The sequence below is a fragment of the Anoplopoma fimbria genome, chromosome 23 (assembly GCF_027596085.1).
Source record: "Anoplopoma fimbria isolate UVic2021 breed Golden Eagle Sablefish chromosome 23, Afim_UVic_2022, whole genome shotgun sequence".
Classification (NCBI taxonomy): domain Eukaryota; kingdom Metazoa; phylum Chordata; class Actinopteri; order Perciformes; family Anoplopomatidae; genus Anoplopoma; species Anoplopoma fimbria.
Genome location: NC_072471.1, coordinates 2,574,519 through 2,595,968, shown reverse-complemented (window position 1 = coordinate 2,595,968; position 21,450 = coordinate 2,574,519). Strand labels below are relative to the sequence as shown.

Genomic DNA, 21,450 nt, shown 5'->3' with positions numbered 1-21,450 from the left:
CTGCAGAGGGAGAAAGAAAGAAAAAAACACACCAGGGTTTATTTCTGAGAGACAAAGTAGAGCAGAGAAAGAAAAGACAGAGCACTATGTCTATGTTACAGTCCTGTCTGGTGTAAACAGAGCGTATGGACCGTATGGATGAAGTCATAACAGTGCTGCTGAGATTCCACACAGACATCACAACCGTACAGTTAAAGTTTTATTATTGAAACCTTTAGAGCCTCCACACTTTTGCACAGGGCTGCACAACTTAGAAGCTAAACTAATCAAATAAATTAGAGCATGATATCTATTTTTATAGTATTCTTTTACATATGTTTGTCATGATTATTTACAGTATTTACAGTACACATTTATAAAAAACTCCCTCCAAAACCATAGTAGGTAATATGTAGAAACAGCGGTGCTTACATGCCACATTAGTCATATTTCTAATCTGACAAAATGAGGATTCATAGTTCTGCAGAAGGGATTATTTTGGTTTCTCCCTCCCTATTTTTTATCCATATCTCCATGAGTGTTATGCATTTTTTTAGGGATTTGGGATCATTTACTGTAAGACATAGAGTTGATAAAAAATAAAGCACTACGCTTCTCTTACTTTCTATGTTTCTTTTGAATTTCTTTATTTTTTTTCCAGCCATCCTTCAAACTCAGGAATTGTTTTAGTTATGTTTCCCAAAATAGCCTCGCGTCTCGATAAGAGATTTCCTTTTTTGTTCAAGATTGTTTTTAAAAGGTTTGGTTTGGTTGGATTTGATTTGGCTCCGTTAGTTATCAGTTATCTCAATAAATGAATAAAAGTTAAACAATGAAAAGTCTCCATGTTCTGTTATCTGAGTCCTGCCAGGAAAAGATTCCAGCAGCCATTTCACCATAGCAACAGCACATCCCATAAACCCAAAATACAGCTTCTGGGCTCTTAAGCAAAAGATAAAACCACACGCGCACACACACACACACACACACACTGTACTCCACAAGTGGTTTATGATGAGATCAGGTCATTTGGTTCAAATCCATAAATCAGAAATCTTCAACACAACTTTTTTCTGTTTGTAGTTGGAAAAAAAGTATTTTTGAGATCTTGTGTGTGTAAACTCAGTTACCCATAGATCCCTCGTAGTTCTCCGACTCGGTGCCCAGGAAGCTGTTGACCTTCTTCACGGCCGCCATCTGGACTTCCAGGTCTGCCAGGTTCCTCACAACCCAGTTCAGGTAGTTGGTGACCTGCAGAGTGACACGCAAAGAGACTGGATCATGCTGTATTGAAGAAGACTTGAAACTAGAGATTGAGACCATAAACTCATGTTTACAATGTTTACTGAGGGAATAAATCAAGAGAGAAGTAGAGTCATTTTCTCATAGACTTCTATACAACCAGAGGAGTCGCCCCCTGATGGACAGGAGAGAAAATGCAGCTTTAAGACATGAAGCAGCGGCTTCACTCTGCAGAACCGGAGGACAGAACATCAGAGCAGAGAACTCACCGTGAGGGCGTACGTGAGTGCGAGGCCCACGTTACCAGAATGAAGACCGATGTGTGAAGTCCATATGGAGGCTCCTGCTGCTGCCAGCACTATCACTGCTCCGAGGTAATCCTGCACGGAAAAAGGAGACAAGAAGAAGAAATGCTTATTTATAGAAACGTAACCATTCAAAACCTAAATTGACATTTAATCATATATCCTCCTTGTATTTGTCCAGTAAAACTTAAAATATGTAGTGACTTACTGTTTACAATGATGTGCTTCTTCAGTATCTGTGAGAATATAATCAACCTGCCATGTGAGAGAATATATGAAACAGTTTCTCACCGTTCGGACCTCCAGCCAGCGGTTGGCAGCCGACAGAAACAGGTAGGCCGTGTTGTTGGTGTCTGTGAGCTCCAGCATTCGCTGTTTAAAACGAGCCTCGTGTCTAAAAACAAACATTAAAGCATACATGTATATTATATTTATTTATCTTTATTTTTTCTCCCTATTTATTAATATTTTTTGTGTACATTAGTGTATGTATGTATATATGCATGTATGTGTAGGTTTACATATATTTAGATATGTATTCACTACTTGCTACATTTTTTATTACTATTATTATTGCTATTATTTTTATCATGTGCCTTGTTTGTTTGTCTTATGTCAGGAACTATTCTATTTTGCTAAAAATGTAAAAAAGAAATAAAAGAAATGGCAAAAAAAAACATACATGTATATAATATTTATGTTTTTACTTTTCTATCCCTTTTTTATATTATTTTTTGGGTACATGTTTGTATGTATGTATATATATAATTAGATATGTATTTACTACTTGCTAAAAAAATGTTTTATTATTTTTATTATGTGCCTTTTTTCAGGTCTTGTCAGGAACTATTCTATTTTCTTTTTAAAGTAAAAAAAGAAAAACATTAAAAACTTCCTACTATTCCTTCAAATTCAAAATTATATTTGCCCGTTTTACTGACAGCGTCCTCTATGGAGGTCAACGGGGCTCAAAACACAACATTAAAAGACCAAAAACTCACAAATGAATAATAATACAATAACATAATAGTGGACAAAAGTGCAGACAGGAAAAAAGAAATGGTCTATTGGATATTAAGGTTTTATTAACTTCTGCGTTCTTCAAATCACTGCCATCTAAACCACTCGGTTTGGAGGGAGACCAGTAGAAATCGGGAACTATCACGTGATTGCCAAGAATCTGTCCAAAACACGAGATTCACTGTTTCTGTGTGTGTGTGTGTGTGTGTGTGTGTGTGTGTGTGTGTGTGTGTGTGTGTGTGTGTGTGTGTGTGTGTGTGTGTGTGTGTGTGTGTGTGTGTGTGTGTGTGTGTGAGCCTCTCAGTGTTTGTATATTTGTGTGTGAGGAAGTCCTCGGGGAGGAGAGGAGAAAAACAGCGTGAGAGCTGTTTAATGTTGGATTACGGCGACGATGGGAACGAGAGTGGAGACAGAAATACAAAGAGATACTGATGCTGCTGATTCCACCAACATGAGTAAAAGTACAACACAGGCTTCATGGGTACTAACACTAATATTACTGCTACTGACAGAAGTACTGCTTACATCATTATAATGCTATCTATACTGCAGCTACTATCACTAACATATATCCACGTAATGTAGTATTAATCAGGATATTGTACTTTTTTATGGACTTTTATATGGACTTTAACAGTCAGGAAGAAAGAAGACTTTTAAAATGTCGACAGGAAGAGACAGAGCTTAGTAAGTGTGTTTTGGGATGTAAGTTAAGTGTGTGTGTGTGTGTTTGTGTGTGAACTCCCCACTGACGTCAGGACAGCAGAGTCGCTGCCCATCTTTAGGCGCAGGCTGAAAACTCACCTCTTCAAGAAGTACTACCCTGAGCCTTCCTCGTAGCACTTATTGCATTCGTACTAGTTGTTGCACTTACTGTATTTGTATCAGTTCGCTGCACTTATTGAATTCGTATTCGTTTACTGCACTTATCCTATTCGTAGTAGTTTGTAGCACTTATTATATTCGTATTAGTCTGTTGCACTTATTGTTTTCGTAGTAATTTGCCTCTGCACTATACTTTTGCTCTGGCTTATGCTTTAGGATGCTTGTTTAAGAAAGGAGATGCACTTATGACTTCTGGTGACTAGTAGTTCTCTTGAATACCTATGTTGAATACACTTCCTGTAAGTCGCTTTGGATAAAAGCGTCTGCTAAATGACTGTAATGTAATGTAATGTAATGTGTGTGTGTGTTGTACCTGAATGCTCTTATTGTGGTGAGACCTTCAGCGGTCTCAGAGAAGTGGCAGAGCAGAGGAAGCTGTGTGGAGTCGTCCAAATCCTGAAGGTCCCTGAGAGAGAGAGAGAGAGAAAGTATTCTCAATATTTATAGGAGCTTTCGGTGTATACGTACTTATGTATGTATGCATGTGAACATACACTTATAATACTATCAAGTCAGTGTCGTTTTCTGTTTGAAAGGGACGTTAAGAAAACCTACAAATAAGGTTAATTATTTTGAGTTGATTAGTTTTAACTGATTTAATGTGACCATGAATCCGAAAGTCGATATCCTCAGGTTTGTTTAAATACAACAAATACTCTCTGGACTCACTTTGAAGCCACCCGGAAGTACTTCTGGATGAAGTAGAAGGCCACCGCCAGAGGAACCAAGGCGATGATGAAAATCGGAGTGATGATGGAGATGACCCCGATGGCCGACAAACAGAGCAGCGTGGACCTCGTCAGGGACTCCAGTGTTGGAGGAATGTGCTGAGAGAAAAAAGAGAAAGATTTGATTCATGTTTGGCTTCTTCTTCTTTTAGATAAGTTTTATCTTTTCTGTGCAACATCCTTGAAATCGTCTCCTTACCTGATCGATGATGTTGGTGTCAGCTGAGAATCTGTTGAGGATTTGCCCCAGAGGAGTGATGTCAAAGAACCTGAGGAGAGAGGCAGCGAATGCATCAAAAAACACACTGATTACACATTTTAGATGTTTTTTTTAGCTCTGACATTTATAAAAAGGTCATATAAACCTTGGCTACTAGACCTAGAAGATTTGATGATGATGTGTTAGGAAGTTAAAAAGGTCATAATTCATCTCTAATATCTATTCTATATTAAAATATATAAATATCTCCTTAAAACAACTGGATTTATTCAAATTTCTCGCCATAAACTACATTTAACAAGATGACATTTGAACACATATTGGCAGCGTTATAATTTACCTTCCCCCAATACTCATTTTTACAGAGTAGAGCTTGAACGCATCATGCAAACTGGTGAATGTTGGCTGTTTAGCTCTGTGCTGTTGGCATGACAACTGTTCACTTTTATTATTCAGCGCTGCATGATGGGGATGAATTACAATATAACAACTGTCTGATTAAGTTAGTAGATCCAGATGTTTTTGAGTTTGTTCCTCTATGACCTTTTTTGGACTTGCAGTTGTGATAAAGTGTGAACTTTATATATTTTTCACTCATTGACACGTGTTTGCCTACGTAAAACTATCACGTTGCAGCAGAATATGTGTGTTAATGTGACCACCAAAAAATAAGAATATGAAACTGATCGTCTGTCAGATCAATCGATGCATCTTTAGACTTTAGTCAAAATTCTTTCTACACCTTTAATTTCCTTATTTCCTTATTTTATGTATTTGCTTTCCTCCAGCCACATAAAGAAAGGAGGCGAGACAGAGAGAAAGAAAGATCACTAAGATGAAGCTTCTGTACTTAGTTCACTTTGCTTACTTAGAAAAAGCATCAGAAAAAAAACACACTCTGCGGACGAGCACTAAAAACCAGGTCGAGTGCAGTCGCTTAGACTGTTTCCTTGGAGACGGGACTCTTCTGGTCCCCTTTAAAAAGCTTCCTGTGTCAACACTTTGACCCTACAGCACTTCTTTACCAAAACGTACATGTGGGAGGATGTGGATGTGCTTTAGTTGTGTTTGTTTTGTGCACCTGATGGGAGCGTGGATGATCTTGTTGAGCAGGTTGTGGTGCAGGTTGGTGGCTGCAGAAAGACCCAGAAACTCCACAGTGAGCGAGGTGATGAGGCACAACGTGATCCCGGCCGCACACAGGATGATAAACACCTGCAGGTAGTAGGAGTCGTTCTGTGGGTCACACACACACACACACACACACACACACACACACACACACACACACACACACACACACACACACACACACACACACACACACACACACACACACACACACACACATTCAAAAAACACAACATGTAAAAACAAGAGAAATGTCTCAGGGATGCGCAGTGATATATCACTTATTGTTAAAAAACATGTAATTATTACTTTATACTTCCTAAATCCTGACAGAAGATTATGCAATTATTTGCTAAATAAAGGGAAAATATGAATGTGTTTGAAAGAATTTACTCCATTTAAACTCATATTTAAACCTTTATTCTCCATATTTGTTCAGATGTATGCTTGCCTGTAGATAAATTGTGCACTAACTAAAAGACTAAGTGGCGAATTCAGAAAAGGATTGAACGGCTTTTGCAGCCGCTTAACCTGCGAACAAATAATTGACTAAACTGAACATCTTTTTCCTTTAAATCATACCAATTTACATAGTTCTTTTCAGGAGAACTCATAAAATTCATATAGTTTTATTTGCTGGCATTTTTTTATGCTTTAGCATTTTTTTATTTTGTCTTCACATTTCATTGTAGTGATGAAATTCAAATATATTTGTTTATTTGTTTAAATTATAGCATTAACATGCTTCCACTTTTCTATTAATCATTTTATATTCCATTTTTCTTTGCGTTTTATATTTTTTGATCTGTAAAAAAAGGATCAATTATTATTGTATGTTTAATTATGCCTTTAAAATTCTAAATCACAAAAATATTAAGTACATTTTGGCAATTGCAATCCACAAATATTTTCTTTAACTTTAAAAAAACCTGCATGAGAAAAAACCTCCTTCTTGGCAACGTCATACCTGGTCCTCAAGATAACTGGGACTTGTGGCGTTGCCGGTGATACCAACAATGACCTTGGTTTTGGAAGAAGTCCATTTGGCCAACCAGTAGTCGATGGCAACGATGACAGAGTGCTTGAGAAGCTTGGAGGACACCATGAGGAAGACCATGAAGAAGCCACCAGAGGACATGTAACACCAGCACACCTGAGGAGGAGAAGAGGTCACAACAGGTGGATGAACGGAGGGAAGGTTCAACATGGAGCTCCACAAATATTTATCAGAGGCAGGAGAAGTGATGTCATCGATACTGCAGATTATTGCTTTTTTAGCAGCTACAACAGCATGTGGCTGGGGTTGTTTCCACCTTGTGTGTTTATGTGAGTGTGGAAACACCTACTGCTTGATGTCGGCATTTAATGTCTGTATTTTAATCGCTATTTCGTCTTTTATTGTGAAGCCCAAGTTTTCAAGTTTTCTTGCTTTTCCCATTTTGTATCCTTTATAAACTGAATTTTAGGCCAAAACACGTGTTCAGACAATTTGTTCTGGGTATCAGGTTTTATCAGACCAAATGATCAACTGATTCATTTAAGTAACCAATATATCGATCTATATTTAGATCAGTTAGACTTAGTAATATAATAGAGGATTGATATTGTTAGCTGCATGCTGATGTGCAGAGCTAAAGAACCGTCTTTCTTAGTTACGTAAAGGAACAAAAGTCCAGCAGAAAAGCAAATGGAAAGAGAAAAGGTATCTAATATTACTGTTCACTAGTTTAAACACTACTAGTTTACAGGTAATATTGATGCTAGTAATACATGTAAAAATTCATATTATGTTTGGAGAACTACAGATGGATTACCCTCCATGGGATCTTTGACCTTCTGTTGGTGGTTGTGGACATGTTGTCGTCATCTTCTTCCTCCTCTTCTTCCTCTGATAGGACGAAAAAATCGAATATGACGTATGATTCAATCAAACATTTAATTTAACAAGTTTTACCTTCTAAGTTAGATTAAAATAACTACATTATTATTATATTTTTTAAATAGTGTTGAATCCGTTACCTTCGTCCTCGTCGTCCATTTGGTTCTTGGCCTCTCTGGAGTAGAACGCTCTCCTCAGTGTTTTCCTCTCTAGTGTGGTTTGACTGTCCTGCTGTACGTCCTACATGAAGAGACACAATAGAAACATTAATGGAAACAAAAATAAATGTTTACACTGCGTTTGATTCCCCCACATACTCTCACAAATCCACGGGGGTTATCTAGCTACCTGGATAATGTAAACATGGAACTTTTAAAGAAAAAACTATCCTATGCAGGACAGGAGTCTTAATTCAAATGTGAAAATGTATGTCATTTTATTGCATCACAACACATTCCCTAGAATATTATATTGAGATGTATATGTGGGGTGTGGGTGCAAAAGTATGCAGGTATGTACTGCTGTTCAGTTGTACGGGATGTGTATGTATGTAAGTGTACTAATTATTTTATTTTAATTATTTAATTTTATTTGTTTGTTTTATTTCATTTAATTTTGTTTTACTATCATCATTTTTATTAATATTATTATTACTAATATTTTATTTTTTTATTATCTTCATTTCAATTTGTGTCTTATTTTTCACTATTTATTCTTTTTGATTCAAGTGAATATCTTGAAAATGTATGTAATTTGATTACATACATTTTCAACATAAAAGTAGACTGCTTGTGTTAAGTCATTGAACTGGATGTTCTGCTGTATATTTCTTTCCTAACTTGGAACCCTTACCTTCTCCAGTCCGTGGTCCTGTCTGTTCATCAGGGTCTTCCAGTGATCATAAAGCTCGATGTCATAAGTCTGAATGTCCTTCAGAGTTCCTTCTCTCAGCACAGAGCCGTCCTTCATCGCTATAATCTGGTACAAGAAAAACACACAAAAGAAGAAGAAGTTGAGGCTTGAAACTACTGTAAATACGTAGAATAGAACAGTAATTTATTATTTTTATTCTGACCCAGTCTGCATGGATGAGGTACTGCAGTTTATGGGTCACCAGGACTACGGTCCGCTTGTCGTCCTGCAGGAACTTGAGGATTCCCTCCTGCATCAGGTGATCGCTGAGGTGGATGTCCAGCGCTGAGAAGGGGTCGTCCTACGAGACATGATGGATAAAAAATAAGGCGAGTTTTACAATATAAAAAAACAAAGGACTTCGCTTGATTTTCTCAGTTTGAAAAATACATCTCCATTGAGTCCAGTCTAAATGCTGATGTACAATTTATATATGTGTTAATCGAACTGAAGATTTTCATTCAAAGTAAGTTAAGACGTGGTTACACTTTTCTCTTCAATGTGACTTTTGTGATCTGATGCGTCAGATAAGAACTCAACACTTTAATGCAACCTGCCTAATAGGATGGTGATTGGATATATTTCGTGGTCATTTTTTATTAATTCTTCACAATAAAAGTCCTCTGACATTTTTCGCTCTTACTCTTCCTCCCTGCAGTATTAGTAGACTTGTTTTACATCGTAGAAAAGCCGCTTACAAAGCTCCGCTAATTCAGTGATAAAACACATTTTCCTAGAAATTCTACACATTAAAGCTTTTATTTTGAAGCTGTAAAATCAGGAGATGTTGGGGTTTTTTTTATCAGTAACTTTCCTCCTCTCTTCCCTTTGCTCCTCAGTAGAGTAAGTACTGTGTGGGAGGAAGATGATAAATATACTTGATTTTCTTTCCAAAACCATCAAACTGCAAACTCTTTCTCAGATTCTTTGGAGGAAATCCGGAACCTTTGGAGACGGATTTGTAACTGTGTGGAAATATGACAGAATGTATAACAGGTTTTTATACAAACTAGTACTGGATGGATTTCAGGCCAGCAGGAATGAAAAATAAACATTTTTTTTTTTTTAAATCTAAAGAACAGTTTAGGGGACAAAAAAAAAAACTCTTGCGGAAAATCTATGAAAGATCCACCAGAACCATGAAGTGAACCCTGTTTATTCAGTTTAAAATATCTCCATGTCTCTGCTCAGCCTCTGTTAGTATCATCAGTTTATCACTGGAATAATTAGATATCCTCTTACTGTTTATAATCACTTCATCATATGATGTTGACGTGACTCGTGAACACGTAAATCTCTGTTTTGTTCCCTAAATGTCTATGTTGCTGGGTGGGTTTGTGCTATAGAGTGTTGTGTTCTGGTTATGATAATTTGATGTATTTTATAATGATTCATAATTTAATTTAAGATAAAGATATGAGAAACCCAAGCAGCTGCACTTTTATAGTGAAATAATGCTAATTAAAGAAAACATTCCCTCCTCGTCAGTATACGTTACAGATTAACAAATGACCGCTCCAGACATTACAAACAGCGATGAGTTGATTAAAGAATGACACTGATGGCTTTTAGTGAGGAACGTTCGCTCGGTAACCAATTAAAGCTCGCGGTGGCAACATGAAATGATGCAACTGCTCGGAAAGATAAATACATGACAGCAGAGAAACAGATGCCTCCTCATCCCAACGGCGGACATGTACTTTTAGTTTTATCGTACAATCAATCATAAAGAAATGTATTCTTAGGATGTGAAGGAAAGGGTGTTACTTTCTGCTGGACATTAATCTAATTCAGCTATGAACGAGAAAACTGTTCTGTAATGCAGAAAGTATTTAATGTAATTATTTACTGCAGGAATATCAATAATAAAACACTTAATATAGACACCACAGAAAAACAGAGAGAAAGCCAACAGTTTCTACAGTGTTATAGTACATTTTTAAGAGTTTTTCTCACCAAGAAGACGATGTTGGTGTTCTGGTAGAGCGCTCTGGCCACACAGATTCTCTGTCTCTGACCGCCACTCAGGTTGATGCCCTGAATCACAGAAGCACAAAGGTAAAAAATATTAGTATAGTACAAAAACTACAGCTGTACCAGTAGTACCAAACGTTGAACAATTGTGCACTTTTTCTTGTTTTTAAACTTGGTATTTCCACACAGTTGGAGAGAAAGATTATAATTAGATTCCAGTGGTGGGTGCGTTGGATTGTCTTTGATTTATTCGATTCACACATTTCAAATAAAGGCACACCTGGGACAAAATTTACGCCGGCAACTATCATATGTTTAGGGCTTTTATTGTGAAAGGTGAGAACAGAAGGAGTGGATCTGGGTTAAAAAGAGTAATAAAGTTTGCCGTCTTGGTTCGGACTACGATGTGTTGTTGTTTCATTGGTGCTTTATTCGCAGTCTGAAAGCTCATAAAAATAGTCCTGGTTATAAAAATAAATTATTTTATTTCACCGCTTAATATCAACGTTCTGTGTGGAAATATTCATGACAAAAATAAGTGTTTGAATGAATATATTGACGTGTGAAATAATCACAAAAAAGGGCCCTGATGTGTAAAAGCCTTAAATGTGTTGAAAAGTCCTGAAGTCAACAAACTGATCCATTTGTAAAATTCACATAACATGTTTTTATCAAACAAAATATTCAGCTTGAATCCATATTAGTTGGCATTTAGCCTTTCAAAAACAATAATAATCACGTAATTATCATTAAAATGACAATTAGAATGTGTCCATACCCTCTCTCCAATCTCAGTTTGGTCTCCAAAGGGCAGCAGGTCGATGTCTGGCTGCAGAGAGCAGGCGTCTATCACGGTCTTGTACCTGAAAACATAAACACCTTTATTACAGATTAGAAAATATAGCTCTAATTTCTTACTTCCTGCAGTAACACTGAGGTTAAAAGCCGGATGAGGTTTTTTTATAAGATTCTATGATACTACAAGTATCTAATTAACGAACAACATCTAGGAATTTGAGTTTATTGTAAATGGACAATAAAGTTAGGTTTGAAACACACAATATAATTTTGTTACATTATAAAGTGATGAAAGCATCAATAAAAGCCAAAAAAACTAAGAAATTATTACAAACTCACTCCTGAAATTAGCAGTTACTGTGTGCTGTTTTTCATTGTTACCTCTGTTTATTGAAAGGGCTTCCAAAGGTGATGTTTTCCTCCACTGTAGCATTGAGCAGCCAGGACTTCTGGGTAGCGTAGGCCACAGAGTATCTGTTCTTGCTGAGTGCATCATGGGAAACAGAGGCAAACGGAAAAGTGAGTACTACAAGTCCTGTCTTCATAAAGCTTTAGAGAGCAGGAGGACTGATCGACAGGTGATTTATTTCAGTTTAATTTGTTCTAAAATTGGTGTTTTCATATTTATTTTCTTTATTTAAAACAGCAATAATTGATAAAGCTATCTGACAACATTTTAATAATAAATAATCCTTTAATATTAAAACACTGGCTTTTTTTTTCTCTCCACTATTTGTCTGATATTTTTCTCTACAAGTTTATGACGCAGACAATATTCCAAATTTTTTCTCCTAAATTTGTGAAATTAAATCATAAATGAACCAATTTATTCTCAGAGAACATAGTTGTTTTCCAGTAAATTTACTAATTACATTTCAGTAATTAATTATCAAATTGTTAAACACAAATATATAATAAGAAGGAATATTTCCTTGTCAAAAAAATATGAAGTTTTAAACAGAATACCAAGATTCGACTGAGATATGAAGATACTATATGATGGAGATGAAAAGAATGATCTTTTTCTAGGAAACAACATGCATAAAATGTCTCTTCAATAGCACATTAAAATGAAAATCTGAATGATAGTGGAGACTTTAAAGTGAAAAAGATGCAAGGATTTCTATTTAAAAGTCTAAACTCTCTACCCTATATATTATTTAAGTTTTTTTTTATGGTTTATGTGCTGTATCTGTTTGCTATTCATGCAGAAGTAAACACGAGTTAGTCACACAATGCCTATAGGATTATTCTTCCATGTCTTGCTGAAAAATTGTGCGTAAAAACTATTTATGAAGAAAGCAGTTCAGATCAGTACTCCTGTTCTAACCAGCTTTATAAATGCGACACCCAAACATTTAAAAAAAATAGAAAAGAGGATGAGACGGAAGATTATATCAAACTCCACCACAACGTGAGAAATACTGTCAAAAATGAGGGATAAATATGGATCATGGATCGGGTTAAAGATGAGCAGCAAAATCATCAACAACGGCAAGAGCAAAATCAACAATAACACCGGCTACAGCAACATAAATAATAAACGTCAACATCAATAAGAAACAAAACAGCAACAACTGCAGCGCTTTGCAACTCAAAAACAGAGAATAAATAAAAAAGTTGGGAGTGGCATTTTTTTTAGATCTTGTCTCTTAAAGTATTCTAATATGTAAAATAAGATTGTTATGCAAATAGTTATTTTGTATCCTGTTACAACCTTGATGATGATATTTCCCTTTAATACAGAATTAATTGTTTTATACTTTATCACTATAATAAGAGACATGTACCATAAAACAACTAATTAACATTATTATTAAATAATTGTTTTGTATTTCAGCTAACTACTACAAATATACAGAATTATGTAATAAAAATATTGCATGTGGAGCAAAAAAATAAATGCATACACGTTTTTTTCACAACTGTGTTGGGATAATATTGTAACTTCAAACCTCTGAATTTGATATGTTATATATAAAAAAGCATTAAAAAGTAATAACACTTATTGAAGTATGTATATATCTCTTTTGGTGTGCATAAATAAAACATATATATTATCAGAGTTTGTTTGTTTGTTTGTTTGTTTGTTTGTTTGTTTGTTTGTTTGCGTTAGAAAACTGACTCCCAGCATTTAAAGCACAAACCACGACGGGATCAGACGACACAAAACCAAAAATCATCTTAACGGGAGAAAAAGAGCGATGAGCAGAAGATAGAACACTCGGAAGGCTGATGCAGTCGTTCCTGAACACACACACATTACCCACAATGCTGCTGTGGCAGGATCTCTTTGACTTTACATGACAACAAGGCACTTTAAACATTAACTTCTCACTAACCAAAATATAAGAACAAATTACAACAATGAATGTAAAAACATGTTATTGTTAACGATTTAGCAACTATAATAAAGGCTAGTTTTCTTCCTTGTTGTTACTTGTCCTTTTATTTTGGAGGGACTGGAATGCCTTCCTGTTTGTCCTGTGTTTTTAATTTCCTGTTTTACAAAAGCTCCCGAGTTGGTTTTTACGGAGCAACCAGTTAACTCTTTTTCTTACTTAAAGAAAGTAAAGAGAAAATTTCTTACACTTTTTTTTATCCTTTTTATTATTTTATCTCCTCTTCTTTTTAAATGTATGCATTAAATATTATTTTGTTACATTTTTGTGTATTTTGTGCTTTATGAAGAGTTTATTGTATTGCATTTACATAATTATTAGCATTTTATTTTTTATATATAATAATAACAATTAGAATAATAACAATAACAATAACAATAATAATAATAAATAATATAATATAATGTAATATAATACTATATAATAATAATAATAATAATAATAATAATAATAATAATAATAATAATAATAATAATAATAATAATAAAGTAAAATAATTATAAAATAAAATACTAAAATAATACTGCTAGAAAATAAAATAATAATATTATGAAGACTGGAAAAATCCAGAAAACTACAAAAACTACTAAACTGTAGTATAACAATGTGAAAAACTATATCCAAATGAAAGCAACTACTAATCTAATGTAGTCCGTATGTGTGTGTCCATGAACAACACAGCCTGAAATACTGCAATAAATAATGAGTGCAGTTCTTTCTTCTGACAGACGCAGAGTAAAGATGGGAAATAGAGTTAAATCAGATGAAAGCAAAGGGAGGAGATATGAAGGAGGGGTCAAAGGGTCACTTCAGGTCTGAAACAGGAAGCGGGAGACGGGAGGAAGAACGTCACCTCCTGATGTCTTCGTCAGACTCCTCTTTCTCTGACCAACTGTCAAAGTCACGTCACTGAGTTAGAACGAGTCTACGGCAATCAACTGTGTGTATGTTTGAGTTCATGAGTGGAAATGTGTAATAAAAGACGGAGAGAGAGAGAGAGAGAGACAGCTGAGAACATGGAAAGAACGAACACGGGGAGGAAGACAGACAGATAAAAATGGAGGACGTGTTTTCATGCCAAACACCAGATAATGAAGATGTTTCCCTGCCAACTACTAACCGAGTTAACCCTCCCACCCAGAGAAGACCAGCCGTGTAAGTGATGCGGTCACTGTTTGTCTGTGATAATTAGGTTTTGTGGCTTCTTCATCACCGTCTCGTATATCATGAGCACGAGGGTGTGTTTGATAATTAAGCCCTGGGTTAAAGGATTAAATACATTCAGTAGGCTTTTACAGAGTCACATCTAACCTGTAGATTTTAACTGAAATTAAAAACATAAATGCAGTGCAGCTCTACTGGCTTCAGGTGAATTAAAGACGTCTTTGTTGGCATCACTTCCTTACAATTGAAATGTCTTTAGGCCTGTGTCCACATAGCACAAGTCTCTGTTTTTTTCAATTGTTCCCAATGAGGAGAGTCTTTTTTTCTGAGCAATCCACCTGTTTTTGTGCGGCTGCTCAAAGCACTTTAAGTTGAAAATCTCTGAACTTTTCAGAAAAGCTCTGGTGACATCATTGTAGTAAATGGAGGAGAAGCTTGTGTTGGTCGTGTCTGTTATATTTTGGATGCACACTATCATGACAAATAGAGAAATGACCATTTGTGGCAGCAGATCGGCCAGGCAGACACTGAAGCAGACATCCTCCGTTTAATTCTCATGGTAAAACGACTTAAAAAACTATGTAAAATAAATAGATAATAGCCCAAATAGATAATAAAAAGCAGAGGCGCGGTGCTAGTCTATCATACAGCTGTCGTGATATGTTCTCATGATATTGTTGTCATAGAAATACTTTTTTAAAAAAGCGTTCAAACTGCTTTTTTGGTGAAACACTGGGATGAAGCACTTTTTTTGCCAGAAAAGACACCATGTGGAAACAGGTCCTTTGGCTGATTATCACTACAGCAAGTGGTACAAATAGAGCTCCTTGATGCTTTTTTCTGAACGAGTAGTTTCAATCAGTTCTGGGTTATTATGCTGCACTTCACTGCTGGCAATACGAGCAGTTTAAGCTACTTAAACTTGATTTAAATCCCTGTTAATGAGACGAATGGAAGAAGAGTAAATATGAATGTTTACAGTCTGTGTAAATGATTATGTTTTTAGAAAGAAAGGAACCAGAGAGAGAGTACCTGAAGTTCCCCTCGTGGACCGTCTCATAATCAGGCAGCCTGATATGGCAAGAAGGCAGGAGGTAAGGCACACACACAGGTAAAGAGAGACAACACACACACACACACACACACACACACACACACACACACACACACACACACACACACACACACACACACACACACACACACACACACACACACACACACACACACACACACACACACACACACACACACATATACGTATGTGCAGTCACATGAACAGAGGCCCAGATGTGCAAACACACCACACACACACACTGAAGAGGTTAGTGTAGACATTTGCATCTATAATAGACAGGTATTGTGATAAAAGATGTTTAAAGCGTTGAATGTAAACTACAGATAAAGTAGATATATGTCTGATAAACATTCAGACTTCCTGTAAGAAAAGATTAAACAACCGAAATTGGAATTCCAGAAAGAAAAATTGTGTTTATGGCTTTAGGAAAGGCTGAAAAACGGTTGTTCTAAAATTGGTGTTTTCATATTTATTTTCTTTATTTAAAACAGCAATAATTGATAAAGCTATCTGACAACATTTTAATAATAAATAATCCTTTAATATTAAAACACTGGCTTTTTTTTCCTCTCCACTATTTGTCTGATATTTTTCTCTACAAGTTTATGATGCAGACAATATTCCAGGATAATCTTTTTAAGTTTTGGCAGGTGTTTTCTTTTCTGTCACAATACTTTTATATTTGCATACAACACTAAATAGTGTGTCGTTGTGATTTCTTACTTGCTCCAGTAGACTCTTCCGTCGATATTCTGCATCTCGCCAAGCATGGCCAGCAGCAGGGAGGATTTCCCACAACCCACCTGACCTACAATCATAGTCAGCTGACCTGAACGGATAGAAAAGATTCAGAATGATAATGTTGGCGTCGTCCTCCTTATAAGCTATATGTGGCTATATATGTCAGGTTAGGATGCAACGTAGGGTTATTTGATAGGCAGATTGGGTTGCAGATATCTCAGCCTAATACAGAATATTACATTTTTTTTAATTAATTTAATTAATTCTAAAATCCTGTAATTTGTAAATAATGCATGCATGCTTATGAAAACAGAATGCATGATAATGTCATACTCAAATTCACATGATTACTTGACAAATGCACATTGGGGTTGTGAGAGTTTCTTTTTTATCTTAAAGTGGGGTCAGAAAAGGTTGAGTAACCATGGTAACCATGCAACAGACTGATATCTGGCTCTAAAACAACACGACGCTGACTAATCTCTCTGATAAAACATGAAAGTTTGAGGCCGAAAAAAAAAAGTTCTTCCATCAGATTCCTGATGTTAGTTCTTCAAAAAGAAACACACACATACAAATCCTTGAAATTCAATCCTTCTAATGACTTCACTCATTCCTTGTCACCTTATTTGACCATCAACACTGCAGCTCAAACTCTAAAACAGTCCCTTGAAAACGTAACAAACAGCCAAAAAGACTAAACCTGATTCACAAATACACAAAAACAAACTCACTCTACAGTGACTCTAAATAATACCAGAACTTTTCAGAACAACAAATCCTGTTTGTCTAAGTAGTAGTATGACTGAGATTGCAAGATATCACCCACTCCCCATGGGAAGATGCCAGTATGTGTGTATGTTTGACATCCTACACGGCCCATCTGTTGGCATTCACTTCAACTTGAGCTGTCCTCCTGAGACTTGGTATTTCAGTGACATCGCTGCATTACTGTAACACTCTCACAGCAGGTCTGCATGCTTCTTTATGCGTGAAATGCCCACTGACAAGAGTAGAAACTGATAAAAGTGGTTGAAAACATGGACACTCAAATTCACAGGCAGGAGTTTCATACTGGAGGTCCTTAACTTTGGGGGTAACATCATAAGAGAACAGCTTATTGTGCTTCTAAAACTACAAATAAACACTTGAGTTTTTTTGAGTTGAGATTCACCAACTTGGCTTTTTGCAACCCATGAACGGACATTACCGTATTTGGAATGAGCAGGAGTGTCTGAAACTGATAAATCAATGTGCAGCCCCGCCCTAAAGCATCCCCTGCTTTATGGTCTGTTTGACTCTAAATGGAGCATCATTTACTAAATGAACATCATGCTGTATTGAAGAAGACTTGAAACTAGAGATTGAGACCATAAACTCATGTTTACAATGTTTACTGAGGGAATAAATCAAGAGAGAAGTAGAGTCATTTTCTCATAGACTTCTATACAACCAGAGGAGTCGCCCCCTGATGGACACTAGAGAGAATGCAGGTTTTAAGTCACGTCTGCTTTAGCTTCAGTCGGCAGAACCAGAGTTAGCCAGTTTACAAGCTGATTTCAAGCTAATAAAAGTCTCAATCATCGTCAGAAGATTTCCCAGATTGCATTTCAGCCGATACGTTACAGTTCTTTTTTGCCTTCCCCCTTGAAGCTACAGTTTTGCATTCATCGTCAGATATCTGTTAGAGATCTGTCTTACCTGTGGGGATGCGGATGTTGATGTCTGACAGTGTGGACAGGTTGCTTCCCCAGGTGAAGAATCCATTGCTCACCTAAACAAAAAGAGAGAAATTCAATGCAATGCTACTAATGCAGGTTCCTTTATTCTTTTCAGTGGATGTCTGACTCGTTGTGCAACACATGACTACGTGCTGTTCTCCTGTTACATGTAGAGCCACCAGAGTAAATGACCCATTTTATGTCCTGACCCAGAGTTTAAGAAACCCTGACTTTGAGTTTATTGGTGTGAAAGCTGCTGTGACTGTGTTACACAATGAACTGGAGGCCACATACTGTGCTCATGGTATGTGGGACTGATGACAAACGTCATCCTGACACATTTCTCAGGTTCTGGAGAGTTCATTTGAAAACACCATTACACAAGAAGGACACATGCTGTTGTCGGGTTATTTCTTTAAGCCCCTAATCCAATCTCACTTCTCTGTTCGCGAGAAATTAAATTTTAGAATAATCATGAGGTAAACTAATTTATCCTACATTTAAATCTATCTGTTTTTTATCTGTATGGCACAAAATTGCATTAAAACGCTTTATAAACTGCACAGCATACAACACTATCTAGATTTAGACCTTCGATTTGGACAAGGAGAAATCCTACAAAATCTGCAATAACCTTTAAATCTCTTCACGGTTTTACTTATATACTATTTCAATTTGAATGTCCCCAAAATCCCCATAATTCCTTTCCAGCTCATTGTTGTTGATTGAAAGCTCACTGTTTTGAACTTGTGTCAAGGTTCACAACAATGAGATTGTTAAAGTTCGGGGGCTCTATTGTTAATTGAAAGTACATTTTCATTTTTACGCCGATGACACCCATATTCATATTTCCAAATCTAAACCTTGACCGGACAACTCTTACAATCATAATGACAATTGAAGTAAATATTTGCTCTCAAAAATGGACAATAGCTTGGGATTTCCTCGCATAAGAAATGTAGTTGTGTCCTATTTTTATTGGGAGTTTCTTAACTAGACAACATTGTAAGAATTAAGTCAGAAATTCTAGCTCCAACTGCAATGACCAGCGTTCATGATCAACCATTTTTATGAGTCCGTCACAGCATTAAATGTCTGAGGGAAGGAAGTCAATGTCCAACAGCAGAGCAATGTGTAACAGTCCTTCATATCTAATCCCTGCTCGGTGATCTCTCACCCTGCTTCCTGCTAGGGCTTTGTTTACATTCCTCCCATCTGCTGCATTTATTTGTTTGTTTTATGTTTATTTTATCTGACAATCCCCCCCAGCTTTTCCTCCACTGCTCCTTTCTCCCCATGACACGGATCCCAAAAGGCATAAAAAACAGCTTTGTTCCTTTGAAAGCAAATACTGAATAGGAACTCAGATTTCAGTTTGTTTTAGTGGTTTGGACATTGGGGGTAACAATAAAAACCTGCATCACATCAGATATTTCAGGTTAATCTTAAAATGTAGAAGCTCTTTGAGCAGAGGTATCTGTTGCCAGCATCATACTTAAATCAACTGATAACAAACATGTCACAATCACAGATTGGTGTCATGGCTACTGAGGCAAAACTGCTTCATTTGTCAAAAGCAGGATGCGGATACTATCAAAAAGAAGACGTGAGGGAAAGAGAGCGGAAGTCGCGAGGCGATGTGAAAAAATGGGGAGTGAAACATGAAAATAAGTTATCGTACATATGGGGTTAAATGTGGGGTCACTGCTGTATTTATCAAAGGGAGATTATTTATAACAAAATGTAAGAATCTGCAGGAAATGGTCCAGAACAGTCGTGTTCACAAGCTACTTTAAGTACCCCATAGGATGAAAAACTATGTGGTACACATAAGAAAAACAACAAAATTAAACCAAGCTTCTTCCCGTTTCTCTGTGATTTTGTCACGTGGAAAATGTAACAATTTTAAAACCTGCACGTTAAATGTCAAGACATATTTTCCTTAAATTTAGGGGGAAAACTGAAAAATTATGTATGCATCTGTTTCGTTTTTTATATGACGAATACAGACTGCTGCCACCTGCTGGTTTGTAGGGATATTTCTTCTTATGAAGGCGCAGAACTTACGTGCTAGTTGGCCGTTGGCTGTAGTCTTCATGGTGTGTTCAAGTGCAAGTTTTTGGCAGTTCTTTAATGGCGGTTTGGTGTGTCTGGGCCTTAAGGACAGAGGGGGTTGTATTCTGTGCAGATTGTAAAGCCCCTAGAAGTAAATTTGTGATGTTGGACACTATAAATAAAATTAACTTGACCTTTCTTGTTTCGTGTTTTAAGGTCATGACCCAAACCCTTCCAACACCTTTGGGATTATCTACCCAGAAGAGTGGCGCCTGTTTTTGCAGCATATTAATCTCCATGATTTTGGGAGTCCACAAACTTTTGCACATGTAAATCATAAGAAAAGTGATTTTATAATTAATAAATACTAAATCTATAAGCTCATACATCCTACTCTGTAAAAACCCAGCTCTCTCTATCTCTGTCTCTCTCTCTAATTAGCAGACCACCGTCGCTAGCGTTGCTCCGCAGGGATGAGACAGGAAGAGCAGGCTTCACAGAGGGGCTGAGAAAATGCTGGACCCATCCACAAGGCCCTTTAAGGGGCAACCAATTCTCGTGTGAATCCTACACTTCCTGAGGAAGACACGCGGAGTCACATGTATGATTCCATGCACCAACAGATGACCCGTGAATGTACAAACAGTGAAGATATGAAACAGCTGCTGACAGCGTTAAATGAATGAGGGAGCAGCTCATACATGTCTATGTATGTGTGAGAGATAATGACGTATTTGTATGAATGAAACACTTGATGCTCAGTAGACTGATTGATGTGTAGCGTCAGATCAATACGTATCCACGTTATTTAATGAGACTTCGCTTTATTCATCTTTTATTAAATCTTGTTCAAAACAGGTCTGAAAGTGAGATTGTCAGACTTCTTTTAAAGCTGGTAAACTGTGTATGAATAGCTGCCTTTAAATTATGATTTAGTGACATCAAAGGTAATTATCTTAATAAGGTGCACACCATTTCATGTCTTGGCTCCTTATTTTAGTTTTTTACTGTCACTAAAATTAAACTATGAAAAAACGGCAGCAAATGGTGAAAAATGTAATATTGTATTTTTAAAAAATGGGTAAAATTGGATTCACTTATTTGTAAAGGGACTATTGTGTAAATATTGTGTGTTTTATCCCTTTTTTACTTTCTATTCTTGACAATCTTTCTCTCTAAACTTTAATTTTCTTCTTTCAAAACAATTCTTAGATGC

At 36.4% G+C, this 21,450-nt stretch overlaps 1 protein-coding gene across 1 annotated transcript in view; it reads right to left on the bottom strand.

Annotated features, from left to right (window-relative positions):
* The window catches only part of abcc9 (ATP-binding cassette, sub-family C (CFTR/MRP), member 9), a 49,309-nt gene that overhangs the window by 9,302 nt on the left and 18,557 nt on the right, over positions 1 to 21,450 (bottom strand). Inside the window, exons 16-32 of the mRNA XM_054624249.1 lie at positions 18,160 to 18,232; positions 16,441 to 16,546; positions 11,455 to 11,556; positions 11,054 to 11,138; positions 10,258 to 10,338; positions 8,465 to 8,602; positions 8,242 to 8,367; positions 7,530 to 7,629; positions 7,325 to 7,398; positions 6,478 to 6,663; positions 5,461 to 5,615; positions 4,359 to 4,428; positions 4,101 to 4,258; positions 3,745 to 3,837; positions 1,818 to 1,920; positions 1,491 to 1,601; positions 1,110 to 1,230 (exon numbers count right to left, since the gene is read on the bottom strand). Of these exons, the coding sequence (XP_054480224.1) occupies positions 1,110 to 1,230; positions 1,491 to 1,601; positions 1,818 to 1,920; positions 3,745 to 3,837; positions 4,101 to 4,258; positions 4,359 to 4,428; positions 5,461 to 5,615; positions 6,478 to 6,663; positions 7,325 to 7,398; positions 7,530 to 7,629; positions 8,242 to 8,367; positions 8,465 to 8,602; positions 10,258 to 10,338; positions 11,054 to 11,138; positions 11,455 to 11,556; positions 16,441 to 16,546; positions 18,160 to 18,232 (1,882 nt within the window). The remainder of the gene's footprint in view (positions 1 to 1,109; positions 1,231 to 1,490; positions 1,602 to 1,817; positions 1,921 to 3,744; positions 3,838 to 4,100; positions 4,259 to 4,358; positions 4,429 to 5,460; positions 5,616 to 6,477; positions 6,664 to 7,324; positions 7,399 to 7,529; positions 7,630 to 8,241; positions 8,368 to 8,464; positions 8,603 to 10,257; positions 10,339 to 11,053; positions 11,139 to 11,454; positions 11,557 to 16,440; positions 16,547 to 18,159; positions 18,233 to 21,450) is intronic.